Here is a 26,679-nt window from a genome sequence, read left to right on the forward strand (position 1 = left end):
AACTTGTTCAACCTTTGCATGACTCTATCACAGAAGGAGATAGATCAGCACCAACATTGCCAGAATGAGATAAATTGTCAATCCCAGTGGAAGAATTCATAATGAGAAGAATTCGTCCGAAGTGAGCAAAAAGTTCATAATGAGAAGAACTTATAGCTTAGAAGTTTAAACATTTCAAGCTAAAAATGGTGTTTTATATATTTGCTCCATTCCTGTTCCACCGCAACGAGCAAAGAGGGGCAGCTGTAATCACCATTTTTACCTCTTCATTCCAGCATCTCCACGTTGCATTTCCAGCAATTTCCAGCAGCTGCAGCAGCCCCTCCACGCAGCATTTCCAGTAGCTTCCAGCGACAGCTGCCCCTCCACATTGAAGCTATAGGTGAGTCACCACCATAGTTTAGTGACTCACCGAATTCCCCCTTATTACCCGGTCCATAGAAAGCTTTGTGGTGGCTATAAAAGCCACCACCGAGCCTGCAAAGAGAGAAGGGGAATCGATAGAGAGAGCAAGAGAAGGAAGCTAGAGAAAATACCCAACAAACAAGCACCAAAACAGAAAGAGAAGATCGTGAAGAAACTTACCGGAGCAGGGAACCCGAACGTCGCCGGAAACCACCGGAGTTCGAAGGTATTATTGTAGATATATTAAGATTAAATGCTCTTTAGGTTAAAATAATCTCAGATTCGGGTTTAGGAAAAATAAAAAGAAATTTTAGTGTAAAAAAAATATTTCCGACCACCGCGGGTGGTGGCCGGCGGGGGCTGCCGGCGTCGGAGCAAGTCGACCAACCGATGACCGGATCACCTCCGGTGAGAGAGGACTAGAGAGAAGTTAGAGAGAATTGTCATCTCTCTTTAAGAGAGAGAGTGAAAAAATGAAAAATGAGGGAAAATGAATCATTTGGGACAATTAAAGGGTATTTAAACCCTCACCAAAACTACGTAGTTTTGGTGAGGGATGTTTGTGTAATTTCTAATTTAGGTAAACCATTTACGTAGTCCTCTTGAGTTCTGTAAATTTACAATTTGGTCACTGAAATCAAATCCTAAACTTCTAATTCGGTCTTATAATTTTATTTACTTTATAATTTAGTACATGATATGCTTATATATATTTTAAGGTAAAATAACTTATTTAACTATTGTAGTTTTAATAATTATTATTCTAATCACCGATTAATAAAGGGATATTTACACTATTATTAAATATATTTTTATATTTCTAGTTAGGTTCATTAATTTAGATATCATTTTCTTTTGGTCATTTTTTATATATTTTTATCATTTATGTTTAAATTAGTATAGTATTTATTTATTCATATATTTATTATTTATATTTTTATTCACTAATATTTATATGAAATGCAATATTATAAAATTTTAATTCGATTAGATAACAATGTTTACTTATTTTTAAATATTAAGAAATGGCAGTCTTAAAGCAACTCGATGTCAATTTTCTGATATTTTAAATAAATAAACATCTTACTTTTATAAATTATATTAATATATTTTTTATTATTATTTTTAGAAAAATGTTTTTATATTTATTTATTTTTTAATATCGAAGAAAAGAGCTGTCTTAAGGCACCTAGAAGTCCTTTTCTGATATTTCTTAATAAATAAATATTTTATTTATATAAATTAATAAATTTACTTAAAATTATAGTAATAAATCTAAATTAAATATATTTTTAATTTTGAATTTTGAATTTTTAATAATAGAGACAATTTATAATTAAAAAGTACCAATTTTGGGCGTTGTAGGGGTGCTAATCATTCCCTAAACGTAACCGACCACGAATCCCTTTTTATTATTAAAAAGAACGATTTTTTGGTTAAAACGCAGATCAGTTTATCTTTTAATTGATGTTTTCTTAAAAACTTTTTTAAAAGATATTTTTTAGGTATTCGACCTACCTGACCCAAAAGGCCGATGACGACTCCCAAATTATTTTCAAAACCATTTATTCACATCACTTTTCCCGTCAAGTTAAATTTTTCGTGCCCGGACGAAAATCGGTTACGACACATTGCTAAATGAACATGGTTCGACCACCATCTCTGGCTTAACAACATCTTGGCTTAGTTTCAAATTATCATCAATTAGATTATCCTTTACTTCAATCTTTTCACTACTTGACATATAATCAGATTTTGCTAGAGACCCTGAAATTGGGTTGATCTCAGGTGCCTGATTGTTCAAAGAAGAAGCGTCAAGCATGTCATCCCCATTCTCCAGATGAGCCTTTGGATCATCAGTCTCCACCTCAACCTTTGGACTTTCATTCTCCACTGGGGGCTTTCCATCTTGACACTCCATTTGGGTGTTAGAACTCACATTTTCTTCTTGTTTCGATCTCTGCAAATGTTTTCTGATCAGTGGCACCTCTGCTACCCCGGCCGTATCATCCACCAACATGTCACTTTCTTCAATCACTCCATGACCAGATGCAGCCACACAATCACTAATATCATCTTTAAACTTCAACTCACACTCCTCATTCTCACCACCACCATGATCCACTACATCTTTAACTTTCTTATGCATTTCATCCTCTTCATTCTCATTCTCTAGTTGAACCTTAGGATCACCACTCTCCACTTCAAGCTTTGGACTCCCATTCTCCTCTTCAATCTTACGATCACGACTCTCCGTTTTCATGTAAGGATCCACATTCTCTTCTTGTTTCGAGCTCTGCAAATGTTCTCCGATCAGTGGTACGTCTGTTACTGAGGCCTTATCATCCACTAATATATCACTTCAATCACTCCATGGCCAGATGCAGCCACACAATCACTAACATCATCTTTAAACTTCAGCCCACACCCCTTCTCATTCTCACCACCACCATGATCCACTACATCTTCAACTTTCTTATGCATGTCATCCTCCTGATTCTCATTCTCTAGCTGAACCTTAGGATCATCGCTCTCCTCCTCAAGCTTTGGACTCCCGCTCTCCACTTCAAGATTTTTATCTTGACTCTCCGTTTGCATGTTTGAATTCACATTCTCTTCTTGTTTCGAGCTCTGCAAATGTTCTCCCATCAATGGTACCTCTGTCACCGCGGCCTTATCATCCACCAACATGTCACTCTCTTCAATCACACCATGAGCAGATGCAACCACACAATCAGTAATATCATCTTTAAACTTCAACTCACACTCCTCATTCTCACCACCTCCATAATCCACTACATCTTCAACTTTCTTATGCATGTCATCCTCTTGATTCTCATTCTCTAGCTGAGCCTTAGGATCATAACTCCCCGCCTCAAGCTTTGGACTTCCATTCTCCTCTTCAAGCTTTCGATTTCGACTCCCCATTTGCATGTTGGAATTCACGTTCTCTTCTTGTTTCGAGCTGTTCAAATGTTTTCCGATCAGTGGCACCTCTGTTACCGCGGCCGTATCATCCACCAACATGTCACTTCCTTCAATCACTCCATGACCAGATGCAGCCACACAATCAGTAATATCATCTTTAAACTTCAACCCACACTCCTCATTCTCACAACCACCATCATCTCCTACATCAAATTTCTTATGCATGTCATCCTCTTGATTCTCATTCTCTAGCTGAGCCTTAGGATCATCACTCTCCGTTTGCATGTCAGAGTTCACATTTTCTTCTTGTTCCGAGCTCTGCAAATGCTGTCCAGTCAATGGTACCTCAGGTATCACGGTCTTAACTACGGTGGCCTGAATAACAGGCTCATCTTCCACCAATATATCCCTTTCTTCAACAATTCCATGACCCGGACCAGTGGATGAATACGGTTCCACCATCTCCGGCTTAACAACATCTAGACTTATTTTGACATTATCATCAATTATATCATCCTTTGGCTCAGGTACCATTGGATCTTGACACTCAATTTGTATGTTAGAATTCACATTTTTTTCTAGTTTCGAGCTCGTCAAATGTTCTCCTTCCATCAATATGTCCTTTTCTTCAACTACACCATGATCCGAAGCAGCCGCACAATCAGTAATATTGTCCTGAATCTTTAACCCACCATGATCCACAACTTCTTTGACCTTTTCAGTCCCTTGTTCAACTACAGGCTGAGAATCGCCATTGTTAAAACCATTAGTTGCCTCGTTTGCAGCTTTTTTCCTCTCGGTTCTAACAGCGGCATCTAAGCGTCTTACCAAATCCTTTTTCAAGCCTCGAGTTGTCAAATGCCGTCTCTTGAGTTCTTCTCTCAACTCTACCACCTTCCATTTATCGATTGGTCGATTATCGAGTATTTGGAACTCTGACGACATGCTTCAATGCCTTGTTCAACACATTATATTTTCTCAGTCATTCACTAGAAATCAACAAGGAAACGATTATATACATGCAGTGGAATACGAACACCCACGATTGATGGACACATGGCCAAAGAAAGCTGTTAGAAACTACAAAAATTAAGTTAAATCATACTTATAATTAGTTGGAAGGGCTGTTGAAAACTCATATACAAAAAAAGTTGTTATATAAATATACTAGTTTTATATATTAAATAAATTAATTATTTTTACCAAGTAAATAAAGCAATATTGACTGGCCCAAAAACAATTTTTATGTTTTTGTTTACAACTAATTTTACAGTTATAAGTTTAAAAATAAAAAAGTTAATCGTATTTAAGGAGATATAACAATGAACTAAGGTCATTCGAGAATTAAAAACCTACATCATTAACATATCAAATAATAATCTCGTTATATATATATTTTTATTTCATCTGCCAGTTATTATTACTACACTTTCAATAAATTGATTCTAAGAAATATTAAGTCAAAATCATGAAATCATAAACTAATATTTTTTTATAAATATTAACCTCTTTTATAAGACTTCAACCAGAGACAAAACTATTATTATTTAATGTTCATATCTATTTTCCCCATCTTTTTAGATAATAATTAATCTTTGTTACATCGATTTGATCCTTAAAATTTATAAATAATTACTAATTTCTATAAGTTGGACACAAATATCAACTTATTTAAAAAGTAATTTCTATATATCACATGATAAGAATTAAGAAGCCAGAAAGAAAGATGCCATAAACATTTAAACAATGAAATATTTACCTTAAAAGAGTTTAAAAGAGAAAAAAATACATAATCAATTCCATAAGCATCCAACAAAATTAAAACCAGCTATTTTCCAGCCCAAATTTTGTTTTTGAAAATGAAAACAAATCCGAAAATTATCCACAAAGAAACGATAGAGATAAAATAAAGATTAAAGTACTCACAAGATTATATATTTGGGAACTCACGATTTTACTTGAAGAAAAAGATTACGAGAAATATAATCTGACAATCTCAATTTCAATGCATAAAAACCCTAGTTTGCAACAAAGTCAAGGGAAAGGGAAAATGGACAACATAAAAGGAGAGTTTTATGAGTGGGATATTATTAGGTTTTATTGTTCTACTAATTTTAGCTACGACTGATGGAAGAAAACCAATGACATTAGAGTTTAAAAACAATTTGATGATGTCTGGTGATATTGAATTAAATAAATGAGAGGTTAAGTTTAATTTTTCTGAAATTCTAATTTTGGCTATTTTTTCAGAGTTTTAAATTTATATAAAACACTTATTTATAAAATAAAAATTTAATGATAAGTTATTAATAAATTTTATTTAAGGATTATAATTTTGTTAAATAATATTTTTATATAATATAATCAATATAAAATATAAAGGTTGCCCATGAAATTAGTCTTACAAAATGTTTTATAAAATTTTTAATAGGAAAAGAATGCCAAATGCTTAAATAAATTCTAATCTTTTAGGAGTTATTCACGTCACATAAGACTCTGATCTTTAAAAATAAAGTTGAATAAAATGTAGGGTAAACTACATATTTTGTCACTCACCTATTACTTAGTTTCTATTTTTGTCATCCAACTATTATTTTTTTAAAATCATATTTAACGTTACGTTTTGATTATGTTTTTGGTCACTCTCATTAAAAAATTAACAATGATACTGGCGTGTCACTATAAGGTAATACCACATCAACACTTCAAAATAATTAAAAATGCCACATCAACATCACTATTAATTTTTTAACAACGAGTGATCAAAACAGAATTAAAACGTAATGTTAAGTATGATTTTGAAAAAAATAATAGGTAGGAGACCAAAATAGAAATTAAATAATAAGTGGATGACGAAACTGGTAATTTAGAAAAATATATTATATTTTTTAAGAAAATATATAATTTATTATTTTAAGGGTAAACTATAGAGTTGATCACTTTTGTTTCAATTTTATAAATGTATAGTAATTGGATTAAAAAAAATACAATTCGTAATCACTTTCATTTTGTTTTAATTAAGATGTGGTCGAAACATTAACTTCCGTTAGTTTGACAATTTTCGTTATGTTTTAATTAAGATGTGGTCATTGAAATGTTAACTTCCGTTAGTTTGACGATGTGACACGTTAGTAAAAAGATTTAATCTTTACTTGAACACTTGAACTTTAAATAAATTACTAATCACGGATCTTTTTGTAAATCAAAAATAGTTCAGGGATAAACTATCAATTTACCTTTTTTTATATGTTTTCTTCCCCAGATCTATCTTTTTCCCGCCGCTTCCCCTGCTTCATCTCTAAACCACTGGTAATCGGTGTGTAGTATGCATTTTACTTCCTTGTGGTGGGTGCTACAATTTGGGCATCTTCATGGGCAGGTCATTCAAATTCACTGAGAAAAATAAAGTTATCTTCTTCTGGTTTTGTGGTGGGTTTTACAGCAGTATGGCAATTGGCTTTGATCACGCTTGCAGTGGTTCCTCTCATTGCTGTGATTGGAGCAATCCATACCACCACATTAGCCAAGCTCTCCGTTGAAAGACAATCTCAAGGGGAAAATATTGTAGAACATGTAAAAAAGGGTGCAAATTTTGAGTTTTTATTCCCATATTTTCCTTCTCATCTTGGTATTTTCTAATCGCAGATGATGGTTCAAATTCGGGTTGTTATGGCTTTTGTTGGCGAGTCAAGAGCATTACACGTCTACTCTTCGGCGTTGAAGGTTGCTCAAAAGCTCGGTTACAAAACCGGATTCGCAAAGGGAATGGGATTGGGGGCGACTTACTTTGTTGTTATGCTCTTCTCTTTTGGTACGAAGGTTATCTGGTTAGGCATCATTACACCAATGGACTTGCTACTGTCACCATGTTTGTTGTTATGATTGGTGGATTGTAAGTACTCTGTTTTCGAAGAAGTTCGAAAGAGAAGAGATGGCGTCGAACGGTGCCATGGAAGGAACTCCATTGCCCATCTTCTGTCAGTTGGTGGAGGTTTCGAGAAGGACTAACAAGAGATGGTTTGAACCGGGGGGAGCGGCGGAGAAGATGGTTTGGGAAAGAAAAACAAATGGAAAAATGGATAAACTGGCATTTTATCCCTGAACTATTTTGAGTTTACAAAAAGACTCATGATTAGTAATTTATCTAAAATTCAAGGTTCAAATAAAAATTAACTCTTTTACTAACGTGTCATGTCATCAAACTAACGTTTCAATAGAATTAAAACAAAACAAAACAAAAGTGATCAATTATATAATTTACCCTTATTTTAACGATTAAATAGAATTAACACCTTTTATTTAAGGTTTAAATTTTATCGTTCTTCAAATTATATATATTTACGGTATACTACACCAAATATTAACCGATAATGAATGATTTTTTTTTGGTCATCTTATAAAACCATTATGTTATAATATGAAATGGCATTTTGGTTGATTTAATACTAAGAAATAACATCATTTTTTTATATCAAAAAATTAATAAACATTAAAAAGTCGAAGTCAATTAACTAGATAATCAATTTGTAATGTTTTAAAAAGGTTCAAATAACATTGTTAACAAGTGTTCCAAAATTTACTTATTGTGTATTTTTTAAAAAATAAATATTATTTAAAAACGAAAAAAAATATTGAAATTACAAACTGCCAGTCGCACGCTGATCCACCTGCAGTTTCATCTTCATGATCCAAGCCTCCAACGGCGATTCCTCTTCGGCTACCCGGGAAAGCGATCGTGCTCTGGCTCGCTCAGCCCCACAAAAGACTTAAATCGAAGGCAATTGGTTTCAATGCCAACAGCCTAACCCGAAGCGACTCCTCCATTAAGAATCCCCACTTCCTCTGCCAGTCATTTTCACAAACACATTCTCCGCAATATAATTTCTAAACACCAACAAAAGGGAAAAATCCGTCGGTATGCTTCGAAGGTCAATTTTTCAGTTATCACGTTGCCGAGGGACTCCTTGGAGAATACCCAGGGAGATTGCGTCCCAGGTAAGTTCAACCATGTTGAGTTTCAGTATCAATTTTGAGGTCCTATGTACTATTTTTATAATTGTTCTTTTTATGATGCATGATGGAAATGCAGCGTTTATCGCCATTTATTTATTCAAGGAAGCAATTTTCGACCTCTGCTGGGGAAAATGGTAATTCGAAACCTGAATCAAAGAGTGGGGTTTCAAATTTTGCCCTTGGAGTTGGAACTGCTGTTATTAGTGGTGCTATTTTGATTGCTTACCAAGCTGGATACTTCGAGAAATATGGAAAAGGCCCCAAGGTTTCTGTTGATTCGACAAATATTGGTTTTGATGGGAAAAATGAAAAGGATATCCAGGTTGTTTCTTCTCGTAATGAAGAATTGCCTCCTTATGTGGACTTGCCTGAGCAAAAAGTTGCAACTAATATCGATCTTCCTCCTCAGCCCGAAACTTTGAGTGAAACCCAAGGTGAAAACCAGTCGGATGTGGAAGATAAGTCGAGTGATATACTTGGTGAAAGCACAACAACTTTACCAGACCAGGCATTACCAGAATATTCTCAGAGCAGCTTGCCATCTGCTGATCACACTGCAGATGTTGCTGCATCAGCTGAAGAGAATCTAAAAAGGTTGAGTCTGAACCTGCAACGGTACCAAACAAGGAAATCCAAAATATTCCATTGGATACCCAATCAAGTGAATCCATTGGAAAGAAGGAGACCAAAACTGCACCATCTCCTACTACAGCAGCTGGGCTGCAGGTACCTTTTTTCTGCACCCTATATTTGTATTGATACAGATTGATTGGAGTTACTGATTTTATTAAATTTTGAAGATTGATTCAAGCACCTATATGCAGATTGTATTTTATGGTGTGATGCTTATGCAAGCAAATATTATTCTATTAAAAGGATAATCAGATGCACTTCAATATGAACTCAGTTATGATAGCAATACTTAGCCAATTGTCACTTGTTTGCCGACAAACACCATGACCATTGTCTTTCATGTATCTATGCATATTCATATTTCTTTTAATATAACTTACATGAGCCATGGAATCTAGCAGTGCTTTGTAATTTTATTCATGGTTGCATAAAGAAATGTTTCAGGATGCCAAAGAACCATAGTCCCTTTTCTTGTTTTCTAGTATGGAATTGGCCTCATCTGTTTATGTGGAAGTTTCCATTAACAAAGAGACTGAGGCTTAACTGATTTAACTAGCTAGGCACTGGAAAATTACTATCTTGTCAAGGATACTTACATTGTACAGGCTCAATATTATCCACTTTTGGTGGTCTACTGTTTCAGGATGAACCAAGTAAAGGTGCAGAAGCCCATGATTTAGGCCCTGGAGAAAGCCAACTAAAATCTGTTCCATCTCTACCTCCCACTGCAGAGGTATCCTTTGTTCCCTTCATCCGTTTCTCTTTTTACCCTACATTTTACGTTGTTTCTGATTTGTAACCTTTCAGAGTAGCAACACAAACCATTGTTATTCTTTGGAAGTTGGTCCATGAAGCTTGTTAAAAACTCTTTCCAGGGTTGTTCATATTCTCATTGTCTGAATTTTACATACTTTGGAATGTACCTTATATATATATTTTTTATCATGAGCTTATATTTATTATGCTCTTCAGCACACTGTGGTTTGTTTGGGGGGGGGGTAGTATGGTTGGAAGGCTTTCTCCACTTTGTTTGTGAGTTTATATGCTTATAATTTAGAAGATGTCCACTGCTTTTTAATACATAGCTAATGCTTCCGGATGACAAATAACATGTATTTCTTCGTTTAGTTGCTAGGCAAAGAAAGGCTCTATAGGGAGGGGTTTTGACCCCCAAGAGCTGCCTTATGGTAGTAACATTTAACCACTTAAAATCCTCATTTATGTGTGTTTAGATAGGGAAAGACTGTCATGTGTGGTGACAAAAGCTTGAACAGATCCTGTTCTTTTTATTAATATAGGGTTTAGGGTGACAAACAACTATTCTAATTTCCTTTTTTATTTTCTAGGCAAGGAAAAACTTTATAGGGAGGCATGACCCCTAAAAAACAGGCTTAGGATTGCAACATCTGAGGGATTAAGGTTTCTATTATGCCTTTGTGTCTGGGAACATTGTCATAGAGGTGGCAAAAGCACGAGCCGCTCCTGATTCACTATTGAATATATCGATATTTATATGTATGGATGTATATGTAGCTTCTCCATTATTCTAGTAGATTTCATACAAAATGACATTTTGTTTTGCTTTGCTGCAGGATAAATTCAGTAAAGATAGAGAAACTCCAAGTTCTCTTCTTGAAACCTATCACCTTAGTGAAGAGGCAGATGAAAGCTATTTGGCTTCTCTAAATAGAAAATATGAGCGTCTTTCTAAAGAAACAGAGGTTACATACATATCTCATTTGCTGTTTAATGAATATGATAAGCAAGAGTGTCAACTAACATGCGATTTTCATTCTTTTTAACACATTAGGCTTTTGGTACATCAGTTGAGGAACTGGATGATGGATATTTGTCAAAGGATGGAAAATTAGTTCTTGATTTCTTGCAAGCCATTCATGCTGCTGAAAAGCGGCAAGCTGAGCTGGATGCACATGCTTTTGCTGAGGAGAAGAGAGCATTGAAGGTCCAAAGTTTGAGCACTAAGCTCCAGTACAAATTATCTGCTTTCTTTATTTCTGCAACTTCACTCTGATTATCACATACTGTTTGCTAATGCCTCTCTCTCTCTCTCCAGGAGATGTATGAAAAGGAATTAAGGGATTCAAGAGCCAGGGAACTAATGCGTACAGAAGAGGCAGCTATATTGGATAAGGTTATAGATTTTTCATTGTTCATATTATATTTCCTGTGATTGATTGCAAAGCTTTTGGTCATTGCTTCTCAGTTTTATGATATGGTAATTTTTATTTGCTCTCACTTTTTTTATTTTTTATCTCTTGCTCTTGCTTTGCAAATCATTACAGTAGTTTCTTTCTTTATGTTTTAGTGAAAATAAAAGGTAAGTAAAGTTCCAACTCTTTTGTTATTGTCTTTCAAATGAAATCAGCCTGAAGAGGATTTGTTTTTCCTACCATCCACTTTACGAGTGACACATATTTGATAACCTGGTTTCTACCACAAATATATCTTTCTCTTTAAGCTTGTTAGTTGTGACAGCCATTATGACTCCCATTTGAAGTTTATGCTTAATTCTTGTTGTGAATCCGCTTGTTTTTTTGTATCCCTAGAATCTGTATATCAGGGCTGAACATGAGGCAGAATGGGAGGGCTGATGCTCTAACACAAGCAATTTGATTAAATGCTGATTGTTCTGTAGTGCTTTATCACCCATATGCCCGTATCATTACATATATTGACATGCTAAATAGTGATTGATAGTTGAACCTCTTAGCATTTTCACCATAAAGAAATTTTTATCCCATGTTATGGAGTTCATGCAATTTTATTATACTTTATATATTTGGATTTTTACTGTTCTGTGTGTAAAATATTACAAAAGGCAAGTGTTAATTTATCAATTTGGAGCAATTGTTGATTTGTTCGTAAGGAATAAAGGAGGCCAAAAGCTATTAATGGGGAAAACCAGCCCCAACTAGTTTCTCTATTTTTTATGCTAGATAATGAAATTACACCAGAACTTATTTTTTTTATAGGAATAATATGCCTCATTAAAAACCTCCCTCTTAGTTAACTCTAGGAAAGAGTAACTAGCGGAAGGAGGTAAAGAGTGTCTTAGTTTATTGAATAGAGAAACTATTACAATAAAGTACACCAATACATTTAGGGCAACAAAATAAAACTATAATCTTAAAACATCCTATATAAATACCCTTACAATCAACCAATCCCATCCTTAGCTAATTTATCTGCTTCCCAATTACATCCCCTAGAAATCCATCGAATAATAACCGCCCTCTCTTGAACTAAGGACACAATATCCTCAACAAGTGAACTGAAGAAACTAGGAACAGAATTAGGCAGCAAAATCCAGTCTACTGCAGATTTACAGTCACTTTCTAGGATCAGTCTTCCCTTTACAGCCCAATCTGATGATAGAAAAGAGTCTAAGCCTTTCTTAATAGCTTTTAGTTCAGCCAACGGAGGAGGGCCTGGACCGATACTAACAGAGAAAGTCGATAGAATGATACTATTACAGTCTCTCAAAATACCTCCAATTCCTCCAGCCATCCCATTAGACTTGACAGTCCCATCAACATTAAATTTATAAAAATCTATTGGGGGGGCTGCCAACTTTGTTTCAAAAACCTATGAGTATTATGATAACCAAACCTGTCTGCTAGAGAGGGGTCCCTACCAACAAATCAACTTGTATTTGGATATTGGGAAACTTAGCTAGAAACCATTTAGCCAACATAAATCTTATTAGGAAAAAGAGAGGTTATATCAAGGCTAGAATTATCAAACACAACTGAATTCTTTGCTTTCCAAATAGACCAAAGAACTACTCCCGGAATGAATTTCCATATGTGTGAGTTTTTGTTTAAATCAGACCATGAACTTAGCAAAACTTGTGGATCATTAGGCAAAGCTGTATAGATGTCCCAAATCTTCAACAATCTGTTCCAAATATCCCCTGCAACTGAACATGATAAAAAAAGATGCTTGATTGTTTCTTCATTCTTTTTACATAGTGGACATAGTGCGTCTTCCATAGGAACCCCCTTTTCTTCAGCTCATTTCTGACTGTCAATTTCTTGTGTATGATTTGCCAAAGGAAGGTTTCTACTCTAGGAGGAGCGAAAACTGACCAAACCCATCTTTTCCAAGAAAAACCACCTCCTTGACTATTTGATAGAGCCACCTTGCAGGATTTCACCGAGAACAGACCATCCCCCTTCCCAGACCAAGAAAGAAAATCCTCCACTGAATCAGATAAATTAAAACAGTTTAGTGTTGCCATTAGTTCGATCCATTGGTCCAATTCCCAATCACATAAGCTTCTTCTTGTTTGAACATTCCACACCCATCCATTTACATCAAAGCAACCAAAATCTGCCACCTTACCCCTTTTGTTGTTTGATAATGCAAATATCCTGGGAAATTGAATCTTCAAGGGTAGGTCATTGACCCAAACATCATTCCAAAAGAAATAGACTTGTCATTTCCCAATTGAATCTTAGTATGAGATCTCAAACATCCTCCAATGTCATCATCTTTCAAATAATTGTTCACAATCCCTTTCCAAATCCAGGAATCTTGAGTTAAAACAACGTTGCTAATTGACATAGATAAAGTACTAACATTGTGTTTGCTGCATATTATCCTTTTCCAAAGTGAATCTTTCTCATTTGCAAATTTCCACACCCATTTACCCAACAAAGCCCTATTTGTGATATTCAAATTCAAAATTCCCAAGCCACCATCTTCCAAAGGTTTACAAACTGCCTGCCAATTAACCCAGTGCATTCGATTTTTGTTTGAGCTTTCCCCCCAAAGAAAGTTAGCCATCAATGTATTAACTTTCTGCCTTACTTTGATCGGCATTTTGAAAATGGATAAGAAAAAAATCGGTAACGATGGTAATACCGATTTTATAAGCACTAGTCTGCCCGCCATTGACAGTGAAGCAGCCTTCCAACCAGCTAACTTATTGTTAAAATTCTGTAGAACCGGCTCCCAAAGTACTTCAGAGTTTTTCTTTGCACCTATAGGTAAAGCAAGATAATCCATAGGAAAACAACCCACTGAGCATCCAATATCATTCGCCCATTCATTTAAGGTATCAACTTCAACATTTATACCAAACAGCTTACTCTTAGATAGGTTTAAATGCAACTCTGTCATTAAACTGAAAATCCTGAGCACTCTTTTGATGTTCTGGATGTTAGTAAGAGAGTCATGGCAGAACAAAATCAAGTCATCAGCGAACTGTAGGTGAGTCAAAAGGAAAGGATTAACTGATCTACCAATATCAAACCCCTGGAAAAGTCCCAAATCAGAAGCTTTAATCACCATTAGATGTAGGAGTTCACCAATTAGATTAAACAACAAAGGGGAAAGACTGCAGCCTTGTCTTAACCCTTTTGTCATTGGGAACTCCTCAGTAGGAGAACCATTAACTAAAACCGAAATTGAGGCAGAAGATAGACGATATTCAATCCAAGAAACCCATTTCTCTCCAAAACCCATAGCTTTCATTACTTTAAGAAGAATCGCCATTCAACTGTATCATATGCTCTTCGAAAATCAATTTTAAAGACTACCCCGTTCCTACCTTGCTTCCTCCAATAATCTATACCTTCATTAGCTAGGAATGCACAATCTAGTAGTTGCCTACCAGGAATAAATGCGAACTGATGAGGGCTAACCAAATCTTTTATACAAGAAACCAATCTTTTGGATAGAACTTTAGAAATGATCTTATATAAACTGCCAACAAGGCTAATTGGCCTGTAGTCTTCTAAACTTTCTGGATTAAGTTTCTTAGGGATTAGGGATATGAATGCATGATTAACCCCATGGTCCCATTTTCTTCCATTATAAAAGTCAAATAGAAACTTCATGATCTGCTCCTTTAACATAGGCCAATACTTCTTGAAAAATCCCATAGTAAAACCATCTGGTCCAGGGGCTTTATCACTAGCTGATGAAGAGATTGCTTCCCAAACTTCCTGTTTTGTAAAAATCTCCTCAAGACGATCCCTTTGCACAACAGATAGCTTTGCAAAAATAAGTTCAAATTCTCCTACTTCCAGTGTATTAATCGTATTATAAGCTTTTTTGAAATAATCCGAGACATGAGACTTAATCTGAATTGTATCTGTCAATTCTACACCATCCACCTTCAAAGCATTAATGGCATTTAATTTCTGTTCAAGGCACTTAAATGAAAATACCTCGTATTCTTGTCTCCCTCTTTGACCCACCTCACTCTAGACTTCTGGCGCCAAATGCTCTCCTCTATCTGTGCAGTCTCCATAATTCACTTATGAGTAACACTAACTGGTCTCTATCTTGAGGACAAAAGGCAACACCTTGTGATTTCAATTCCAAGTCATTTATTTTGGAATCAATTTCTAAAATAGACTCTGAGATCCCCATATATTTACTGCTAGACTAGCTCCTTATTTTCATTTTAGTACCTTTTAATAAATTAAAAATTCCCCTACCTCTTCTTCTTCAAATCAGCCAAGGAATTTTCAACCAAATCATCAAAACCTTCTTCCTTTAATAGATAGTTAAAAAATCTAAAAGGTTTGGGACCCCAGTTTTGCCCATCTTCTTCCAGCACAATAGGGTTATGATTAGAGAGTGATTTGGGTAGAATTCGTTGTACCAATTTAGGGAACCCCTGTAAAAAATTACTACTAACCAGAAAACGATCTAGTCTTACTCACGTAGGAGACTCTCTATTGTTTCACCAAGTGTACATACCTCCTGATAAAGGGAGATCAATGAGGTTTGGTTGTTGAACAAAGGATCTGAGCAGATCTAGAGCATGTCAATTATGTGCAACACCATATTTCTCAGATGGATTAAGATAAGCATTCAAATCACCCTCTATGCATACTGGTAGGTTTAAATTTGTAACAAAATTCAACAGCTCCCTAAAGAACTCCTCCTTTTCTTCCTTCACTGACGGTCCATACACATTAATTAATACACACTCAAATTTATACAATTTGAACATTCCTGAGATTGCCACAAATTTGCTGTTCTTTTCTTCCCTTGTAACTTGAAAAAAAGTTTCATTCCATAAACACATCAACCCTCCTGCTGACCCATCAGCCGGATAAAAACTTTGTCCTTGAAGCATCTTACCCCCTAATCTCCTTCTTAACCCATTAAAACATTGATTCAATTTCGTCTCCTGTAGAAATAAGACAATCGGTTTATCCCTATTTACAAGATGGGCTACTGCTCTTACTTTTTCCTTTCTCCCTAAACCCCTTATGTTCCATGAAATAACTTTAAGACTTGACATTGGAATATTAAATCTTAAAACCCCTGAAAAGGAAGACTAAATTACTCCCTTTCTTTCCTAGACCCCTTCCTTTCCATCTTCATAATCTCCTCTTTTAACAAATGTTGCCCCCCTTCGAAATTAATCCCTAACATGTTGCAAACTTCTCTAGTAGCAGCAGCTTCATTCAAAGCTTTAACAGAAGAGTGTGAAGACTTTGAGGATGATCTGTCTTGTTCCAAAGAATCCCTGACCATAGTTCTATACACCCTTCTATAAACTCCATCAAAAAAACTGATTGACGCTTCCCTCTCTGAGCACACACTACCTGAACGTCGTGGAGCAATTTTTAGTCTCCTCTGATTATTTAGGCTTTTTGCCCGATGAGGACGCTGAACAGGAATTTTGGAAGAGGACAAACTATTCTCCTTTCTTTTGAACTGACCATCCATAATTGACTCATAACTAGTTCCAACTTGATTCACTACATTTTTCTGCCTTAACACGAGCTGGAAGAGCTACCCTCAATCAGGCCAATCTGTTTATCATCCTTTATCCTTTTATTCTTCTTTGAACCAGCCCTCTGTTGGACAGAGAGTTTGTCTTTCTCAAAATCATTAGAATTCAGTGTATTAGCTGCTTCATTCTCCTCTCGACTCCTCAAGCCAACATGCTGCTCTTTATCCATATCAACATCCTGCTCACTATTTGACATTTCTTTCTCTCCCCCTGTCTTTTCTTTCACCAACGTAACTGCACCCTCCTCTGCAACTTCTCTATGATTAACTGAAATGGTATTGGGCTGGGGCATAAATCTACCAGTACCATTCTTCTACCCAACCCACTTAGGAATAAATGCAGGCCCAGTAGGGATAATTTTCCTTATTGGTGAAAAATCAACCCCAATTTCATCTGATTGGGCTTTATCCTCTACACCAGAATTTATATTAATCAACTTAAGCTATTCATTCTGGGTTTTGATGAGCATGGTTTTTTTTGGCTGTATTTACCTGAGAAAGTCACATTTCAGTTGCAGATGGAGTATACTCACATGTACAAATGCCCTTTGAAAGGGTTAAAAAAGCAAGTGAAAGTAAAGAAAGGTGTTTATCTAATTTTGTGAATTCAAGCTGCTAAGAATTTGAATTTACCACTTTCAGGAATTACAGAGAGAAAGAACAAAAGCAGCAGCTTCTATAAAATCCCTTCAAGAAAAAATGGAAGAGAAAATTAGGATTGAACTTGAAGAGAAGGTAGATAGTTTAATGCTGACAAAGAAATTCTATAACATTATTTCATAATTCATGGACTCAAGTTCTTATAATTTGGTTGTTGCAGGAAAGAGAAGCTGAAATGAAGTTGGAGAAAACTCTGGAGCTAGGGAAAGCAGAAGTGATTGCAGCGATTGCAAATGAGAAAGCAGCACAGATTGAGAAAATGGCGGAAGCAAATCTTCACGTAAGCTTTCTCCTGGAGGAAATTTTTAATGAAAATCTGAACAACTCGCTATTTTAGGATGAAAATATGAACTAGAAGTTCCTTTCGGTGACATTTGATAGGAAGATGGAATAAGGAAATCTGAAAGTTATGCTGCAAGATTTTTCTTATATGATGGGTTGTAATATAAAATCTCATGGCTCTTACTTTCGGGCATATAGCATGTACGGAAAAAGGTCAATCCAAGTGCCATACATAAATGCTCTTAGCTTTCAGCTTACTGCAATATCAACCTCCATGCTTTCTGTCTTATGCATGGTGATGCTCCATGTGTTTGATAGACATTGTGCAGTCTATAATTATATTTAAGTTATATGTAAAAAAAAAACATTTGATAGGAAGTGGAGGCCTCGTTAAAAACCTCCTTCATGATTGAAGGAACGCCAAAAGGAGTTCCTTTATCAGCGGAAGAAGGAAAAGAGTGCCTCAAAATTCATTAATAACTGAGAAATTACATAATGTTTAAAAACATCAAAGACCCTTACAAATAACAACCCGAAATACTCAAACTAAAACATCCTGAACTCAATAGTAAAACTAACCAATACCAGCCTTAGCTAGATTATCTGCCTCAATATTAGCTGATCTATCAACCCATCTGATAATACCCTCCAATTCTCTTAATCTGACAGTAATACCTTTCACTAGATAAAGGTAAACATCAGGACAACTACCTAAATTCTTTACCCAATCAACTGCTAGTTTACTATCAGATTCAATAATCCATCTGTTCTTGAATCTCTGAAGAGTAGAAAAAAAGAAAGTTAAACCCCTCTTAATGGCTAAAAGCTCCATCAAAGTAGGAGATCCTGGACCCGAAGCCTCTTGGAAAGAACCCTTTATCTCGCCATACTCATTCCTTAATAAGCCACCTATACCACTCTTTCACCAATCTCCACAAACAGCCGCATCCACATTCAATTTTAGAAAGCCTTTTGGAGGAGGAACCCAAGGCACGGTTTTAAAAATCGAATTCCCAGAAGAAGAGCATAAATCTCCAATAGAAGGATCACTAATAAGAGAGTCTTTAGGAATATCAACTTCCTTGAACTTAGCTAAAAACCAAGAAGCTAGTCTGAATCTAGCCATGAAAAATAGCTCAATCTGACCAAGGCTCCGTCCTTCAAACACAATGGCATTTCTACATTTCCAAATAGTACAAATAACAACTCCCGGAATAAAGGGCCAAATAGAGGAATAAGGCACCATATCATTCCATGCTAGGAAGAAGCTTTGAACATCGTCATGAAAAACCGAATTTAGTTTTCAAAAATTCAGAAACTTATTCCAAAGTGACCACGCCACCCTGAAGTTATATGTAAAAATTGAATATGCATTGTGCTGAAAATTTAACTCATCAAGTGCTCATTGATCTGAAGCAAATTAACTAGCCTCTTGTGCAATTTCTAGCTGAAAATCAAATATTTTTCTATCAAAGTTTTATTAATATTTGCATTTACTGGAATGTATTGATTTATGATCTAAATGGTGAATGGGTTTCCAACTTTACTGAAAGCAGAATGGAGTTTAACTATTACTACCTATTTTGGAAAGAGAAGTGAAAGCTAGAATAGTTTCTGATATATTGCTTTGAATATTAAACATGAACAATCATTTCAGGATCAATGTGCATGTCTAAAGTTAAAAAAAATATTTTAAATCAGAAACTTTTAGTTATCAGCTACAAACATTAATTGTAAATGCGTTTCTTAGTTTATTGTTTTTTGTTCAAATAAACTTGAAGTTGAGAAATAAACATGTGTTTTTATACTTTATATCTGCTCGAGTCGAATATTACTTTCATAATCTAAAATATTTTATATTATTAGGATGTGATTAGAGGGCATAACCATGGCCTGAATTATTCTTTTGTAGATACATGCTTTATGTATGGCATTTTATGCACGATCTGAAGAGGCACACAAGAGTCATTCTATTCACAAGCTCACTTTGGTACCTTCTCCAACTTGATTCATAGTTCTGTCTCATGTTATTTGTCTACATTTTGTTGGAACCTGAATTATGTTGTATAATGATTGATAGTCCTACTAATAATTTTTCTCAATTGTAAATTATTGCCCCACAACTTTAACATAATTGGGTCCTACAGGGAGCGCTTGCGCTAGAAGAAGCCCTCGCTAAAGGATTACCAATCCAGAAAGAAATAGATGCTCTACACAACTACCTTGAAGGCATTGAGAAGGACTCAGTATTAGGTTTGGTCCTTTCATCTCTTCCTGAAGAAACTCGGTATTGTGGAACAGACACTCTACTGGAGTTGAATCAAAAGGCAAGTTGTTCTGTACTTATAGAAATATATGGTTGTGAATTCCAAGGCCTTTCAAATGATAATATCTTTTTGTTACATAGTTGATAGCTTGCCCTTCATAGAAATTTTTGCAAGAACTGTATGCTTTACTTTTGGCATGATATTTTTCAAAAAGTGGAACTATTTAAATGCTTTTATAGAGTCGGGCTAAAAATATATAAAATCTTAGTTTTTCCAAAACCTGAAAGCTGGGTGGATGGATGCTCATGGCACCATTCACTTGCATCCCTTCTAGCTATATATGTCACTCTTTTCTTCTTCTAAGGGAAGTATTCACAAAAACCAGGAGTGATTTTATGACTGTTTTGCTGACTTTAAATAGAAAAATTTATAACCCAGTTGGTGTTACATTAATATTTGTGTCTGTGTTTATGCTAAATAAATTGAACTAAAATGCTCTCTGCCACCCCTCTTACTTCCACACCCGTCTCTTGCCGTTCTCCTTGTTATCGTGTCCGAATATTGCTTCCTGTTTTTCTTTGAAAAACAAAGAATATGTAGGTAGTTTAGCAGTCAAATTTCCCGAGGTCTGATTTTTTAAGAAAGAATTTCCTCAATAGTGATTTGTGAAGGGAAGCACTAAGGTGTTATTTTGGATTGTCAAGGTGAGAGGCCTCTAGCTGAAGCCCCTTCTTTGGTGATCTTTACATTGTAACTGCCATAGCAATCCTAGTTTGCTTCAGTTGATAGGGCTTGGTGCTGTGATAGGAATTTGCTAGGAACTGAATTCAGTTATCCTGTAGATAATATTAACCGAAAAAAGAGGGAGGACCAATGCGAAATGCATCATTTCAAAGCAACCCAAAGGAGGTTTACTTATTGTTTTAGAGTTAATGGTTCTTTTGCATTATGAACTTATCAACTTGATACTAAACGAATATCAAGTATTTTATGATGGATAGAATTTGAGACTGATATTCAAACACTACTGTAAAGTGGTGGTTTGGTTCAATGTGTCGAGCTTGATGAGGATAAGATTGTCAAGAACAAGAATACTTTCGAATTTATTTCTTCTTTTATGTGCTTGTTGGTTTAATTTCATACAGGAAAAGAAAGTACTGCTCTTTATGTCGCACATGATCTACCTGCCCGGTATAAATTGTCTCAGCTAGATCACTGATGCAGTGGCATTAGCAAATCATCTCTGGCAGAATGTCCTAAATTATCTAGCAGTGATAATTAATAGTTCTTTTGATCCTTAATGATATTCTTCTGGATACTGATTCATAATGTTTGACACATGTTCTTCTTGCAGTTTAATGCCTTGAAAGGTAGCCTGAGGCACTACAGCCTCATTCCACCAGGGGGTGGTGGTATCTTGACGCATTCTTTGGCACATATTGCATCCTGGTTAAAGGTACAAAAATTGGGATTGACCTTTCACATGATAATATAACCGAGTTGCTGAAATATTCTCATGTATGCATTTTGACTATCAAATAGGTGAAAGAAGTTGGTGAATCTGGTGAAGGAATCGAGTCAATAATCAATAGAGTTGAAAATTACCTGGCTGAAGGAAAACTAGCTGAAGCTGCTGGAACACTTGAACAAGGTGTCAAAGGTAGCCAAGCGGAGGAGATCATTGGTGATTGGGTGAAACGAGCAAGGAATAGGGCCATCACCGAGCAAGCATTAACAGTACTTCAATCGTATGCTACTTGCATCAGTCTTACCTGATCTCCAAGTATTCATCTCAAACAGTGCCTCAGACCCCAGGTAGGGAACTTACAAACCTCATTGAACTAGTGAGTTAAAGCTAAATAAATTTTCTTGCTTTCCTAGTCAACATAACAGCAACCAAATTTGTGTTTTTGCTTCTGGGAAACCTATATCCCCATTCATTGTTTTTGGTCTTTAAACTGTGTAGATCGTCCATGATCTTCCAAATAAAAATTTTGTTTTTAGTGAAAAGTTTCATGTTTCTTCATCTTTTCAAATAGACCTTTATAGGCCTTAATGTTGGAAGTAGGCTTATGATAGGACACTTGGTTCACGAACCAAAAAGTTAAAACCAAAACTGTGGTATTATGTGGAAATTATTTAGTTTAGGTTGAAATGCAGTCACTCCATCGTTAGGTTAATGGAGTTTAGAGGTAAGATATCTATTTTATAACGTAATAAAAAATAATTATTTTGAAATTTTGAAATTTTAATAATAAAAAAAAATGTTAATAATAATTTATGTACTTTATTTTATATTTATATAATATTAGTGTGTTGAGAAGGGGCTTTTTAAGCAAATAGACAAGTTAAACAAGACACATGCATGGCATGGTTGCTACATTGTTGTATGTTTCAATGTTTTTTTTATAATTCTGGAGTGAATACGATGTAGTATATGTTCAAAGATTATTAACCATTTGACAATGAGTACTTCGATCCTTGTACATATGCGATGCTCAAACCCGGAGCTTCAAGGGATAATAATAATTCTTTAATCACCAATGTCACTTGATTTGTGCGTTTTAATGTTTTTAAATGAAATGGAGGCCTTCCATTCCCTTCCTGGTGCCACCATCCAAGTCCATGTGCTTTCATTTTTCAACCTCTAGGGGAAAATAATAATTCCATGTGCTTCAAGATTCTCCAACTCGTGGGCTGCTTTTTTTTTCCCTCAATTTTTTTCTTTTTCTTCCTCCTTTATAACTGTCATTCAATTTTAATTTATGGTGATAGCTATTGTTGAGTATTACCTCATTTTAATTTTAGTTAGGGATAAATTATATTTTAGTCTCTAAACTTGTCTTTCTCACACTAGTATCTGAATTTTCTTCAGTCTATTATTTTTCCTTACATTAGTAGCTAAACCATTTTTTCATCAACATTAGTACCTAAACTTGTTTACGTTTTTCACATTAGTACATTTTTATGATTTTATCTTTTCTAACTCTTATATTTTGATAATTGTTACTGTTTTTTTTTTCTATTTTTCTAATTTTAGATAGATGGTCATGTGATACAATTTTAGAGCGTCACAACGTCCCTTTTAATATCGTTAAAAAAAGGTATCAATGTGAATAAAATAGATAAATTCATGTATTAACGTGAAGAAAGTCGTGTCATGAAAGGAAAAATATCTAGGTATCAATGTGAAAAAAAAGTGAACAACTAAATAAGAAAATAATATAACTTACAACAAAAACAATTTTTTTTTGAACTGGGTTATATGAATAACAAGCTTAATAAGCAACTTTGATATTAATTAGGATTGAAGTATTTTTTTCTTTAATTTATTAATAACAATTTAGTGAAAATTTAAAAATAATTATTTTATTCATATTTATTATACAGGTAAAAAAATAATCGTTGGGAGAAATTTGGAGGGAAAAGCACACATTCATAATTGGAATAAGTAATGAATGAATAATTAAAATAAGGGTAAACTACACGGGAGACCACCAAACTATGCTTAAAAGTCAATGTGACCATCGAACTATTTTTTGTCTCAATCAGACCACCAAACTTTTTAATTAATTCAATCAGACCACCGAGTCGTTAATTTTTAACAGATGTGGTGACGTTTCCGCTAATAAATTGGTATAATTATATATTTGATCCTTAATATTTACATATTCTATCAATTTAGTCACTATTTTAATTCAATTAAATAAATTTAACTATCCAATTAGAACATGACACATGTCAATACATGATTGAAAAATTTTATTTATGAATTTTAAATTATTTAATTAAATGATTTTTTAATCAATCAGGTGGTGACACGTGTCACCACTCAATTGAAATGGAAAAAAATAGAAGAACAAAAATGTGCTCAGGGAGAATTGAATTACGTCTATGGGGGATAGGAGAAATCAGGCAGCCAAACCATTGAACCTAAGGTCCCCAATAGTTTAAACTTACAACAATTTGTATTTGACTTGTAAAAGTTTGTTAATGATAAAAAAAATTAAAAAAATTATTTGTTTAAATAAATTTCGGTTCGATTAATGGTTAAAGAAATTTTTTGGTTAATTCGATTCGGTTAATAATTTTCAAATAAATTTCGGTTCGATTAATGGTCAAATAATTTCGGTTCGATTAATGGTTAAAGAAAAAAATCGGTTAATAATTTTCAAATAAATTTAGGTTCGATTAACGGTCAAATAATTTCGATTTGATTAATGTTAAAGAAATTTTTTTGATTAATTTGGTTCGGTTAATAATTTTCAAATAAATTTCGGTTCGATTAAAGGTTAAAGAAAAATAATTTATTTTATTCGGTTAATAATTTCCAAATAAATTCGGTTCGATTAATGGTTAAAGAAAAAAATTCGGTTAATTCAGTTTGGTTAATAATTTTCAAATAAATTTCGGTTCAATTAACGGTTAAAAAAAATAATTTATTTTAACAAATAATTTGTTTAATTTTTTATCAGCAACAAACTTTTACAAGTTAAATATACATTGTTGTAAGTTAAAATCATTGGGGACCTTTGGCCCAATGATTTAAGCGTTTGGTTACTCTTTTCCCCATAAACGCATGTTCGATTCTCCTTGAGCACATCTTTGTTCTTCTATTTTCATTTCACCACCTGATTGGTTAAAAAATTATTTAATTAAATAATTTAAAATTCATAAATAAAACATTCCAATCATGTATTGACACGTGTTATGTTCTAATTGGATAGTTAAATTTATTTAATTGAATTAAAATATGTAAATATTAAGGATCAAATATATAATTATGCCAAATTTATTAACGGACACGTCACCACATCTGTTAAAAATTAACTGCCGATGGTCTGATTGAAAAAAAATAATTCGGTGGTCACATTGACTTTTAAACATAATTTGGTGGTCTCCCGTGTAGTTTACTCTTAAAAGAGAGTACCGACAATCCAGAAGTGCTAATTGCCTTATGTCTCAGTCAATTATGAGAAAGATAAAAAGGTTTTCCCTCTCGGCTTGGCTCCGTTTACAGCTGTTTTCTTTCAATTTAAAAATATTTTGTTCATCCTTTATTTATTTATGTTTATTGGGTGATTATAAAGTATTTTTTATTATCAAATTTGCATGTACTATTTAAATAAAAAATAATTGTTGTTGGGATGTTTTTTATTTATTTATGTTTTTAGGTTTGTAATAACTAACAATTTGACATGTATTATTCAAATAAATAAGACATTTACAAATATTATCATATTTATAAAATTATAGTTTCTTATCATCGGATATTATACTCTTATAAATTACCAATTCCTGAGTGTCACAAATTATGTGACCATAAACTCCTTACAACATAAAATTATTTTAATCAATATAAAATTGAATGTTTTTTTTCATTAACAATAATTTAATGAAATTTTTGAGTCAAAAATTGATATATGGATTTTAATTCCATCTTTACCTTAAAGGCATGCATTACTATTTTAATTTTATTTGAAAAACTCTACAATAAATTATATCAAACCGATTTCATAAAAATCATTAAGATTTATTTGGATGGATTGTGAAATTAATTTTGGTGAAAATGAAAATAGCAGTAACAAAGAGATTAATTACTATGACAAAGAGATTGGATACCAGAACGGTGAGATTAAAATCAATGGTGAAATATGTGTTTGGATTCAAATGCTACAATGATGGTGAGGACGGAGGTGAAAGATAAAAAATTACCATTAAGATTACATCAAAATATATGTTAAGTAGTAATTATTTTAATAAATACGTTAAATTTTATATAAAAAATTAATTATATATTTATACTTGCATCTATATTTTATTCATTATATAACTACTTATTTATGATTAATTTATATAAATTTTGTTATATACATTAAATTATTATAAAAAATATATAATGTCATAAAGACAATTTAGTAAGAGATCCATTAATTGATCGAATGATTAAAGATGTTCTCACCTAGTATGAGTTCAAATCCTGACATTTACCTTAAAATTGTAATACCTCTTTACTTAATAAAAATAATTTAATAATATTACTTTTTAAGTAATATTACAATCTACCAATTAAATAATTTAATATCATATTATTTCGGGAATTTGAGGTGAGATTAACGCACCTCATCTTACCCCTGGTTGTCTAAATAACACTTTAACAATTAAAAAACGATTTCTTTTATTAGTCTGATGTGATTATAAGATAATATATGTTTGGAAGTATCTCAATCATTTAACAATGAATATTTAAACACCTTTACAGACACTATACTCAAATTCAAGACTTTAAGATACAACAACCATCCCTTAACCAATGTAATCACCTTATTTGTGCACTAGAAAAAGAATAAATGGTAACACACATCCTATATTCCATCTCACCACAATAAATTGGACATTCTATATAGAATAAATGGTATATACATCATATATTCCATTTGTTTTCAACGCTAAGAACAACATTCGCCTTTCATTCCTAAAAATTACAGATAGTTTCACTTAAAACATAATTCTGTTTTCGATATATTATTTCTTTGAAATAGGGGATAAAGGAAATTTTCACCGATGTAATGAATATGTAAAATTTCCAAATTTAAATATGTTGTTAGGAGCAAGATGAATTGGAAAATGGACAAGTAATAGACAAAGATATTCTAATGAAATGGTTTATTTATTTATTGGGCAAACTATATCATTAGTCCTCAACATA

The 26,679-nt window shown here is 33.8% G+C and overlaps 1 protein-coding gene and 1 long non-coding RNA gene across 2 annotated transcripts; both read left to right on the plus strand.

Annotated features, from left to right (window-relative positions):
- Window positions 1–6,182: 6,182 nt before the first annotated feature.
- On the plus strand, window positions 6,183–21,984 carry LOC120123103. Its single transcript, XM_039142092.1, has 18 exons — window positions 6,183–6,194; window positions 6,658–6,906; window positions 6,979–7,152; window positions 7,250–7,381; window positions 8,275–8,328; window positions 8,423–8,808; window positions 8,928–9,072; window positions 9,623–9,712; window positions 10,572–10,700; window positions 10,790–10,942; window positions 11,054–11,131; window positions 17,404–17,496; window positions 17,582–17,701; window positions 19,616–19,693; window positions 19,851–20,030; window positions 21,325–21,426; window positions 21,513–21,811; window positions 21,848–21,984. The coding sequence occupies exons 1-17, from the start codon at window positions 6,183–6,185 to the stop codon at window positions 21,744–21,746; spliced, it is 2,409 nt and encodes an 802-aa protein (XP_038998023.1). The 3' UTR covers window positions 21,747–21,811; window positions 21,848–21,984.
- LOC120122927 lies at window positions 11,147–17,397 on the plus strand. The gene is made up of 3 exons (XR_005516136.1): window positions 11,147–11,861; window positions 14,100–14,103; window positions 17,183–17,397. It is a non-coding gene; the product is annotated as an uncharacterized LOC120122927 (long non-coding RNA).
- Window positions 21,985–26,679: the final 4,695 nt, after the last annotated feature.

The sequence above is a fragment of the Hibiscus syriacus genome, unplaced genomic scaffold (assembly GCF_006381635.1).
Source record: "Hibiscus syriacus cultivar Baekdansim isolate YM2019G1 unplaced genomic scaffold, ASM638163v2 tig00110388_pilon, whole genome shotgun sequence".
Taxonomy (NCBI): Eukaryota; Viridiplantae; Streptophyta; class Magnoliopsida; order Malvales; family Malvaceae; genus Hibiscus; species Hibiscus syriacus.

Excerpts from the sequence above, each read along its gene's own strand:
- LOC120123103 (XM_039142092.1), top strand. Across the intron at positions 9,713-10,571 it reads CTCTACCTCCCACTGCAGAG|GATAAATTCAGTAAAGATAG; the intron begins GTATCCTTTGTT and ends GCTTTGCTGCAG. Across the intron at positions 20,031-21,324 it reads TACTGGAGTTGAATCAAAAG|TTTAATGCCTTGAAAGGTAG; the intron begins GCAAGTTGTTCT and ends TTCTTCTTGCAG.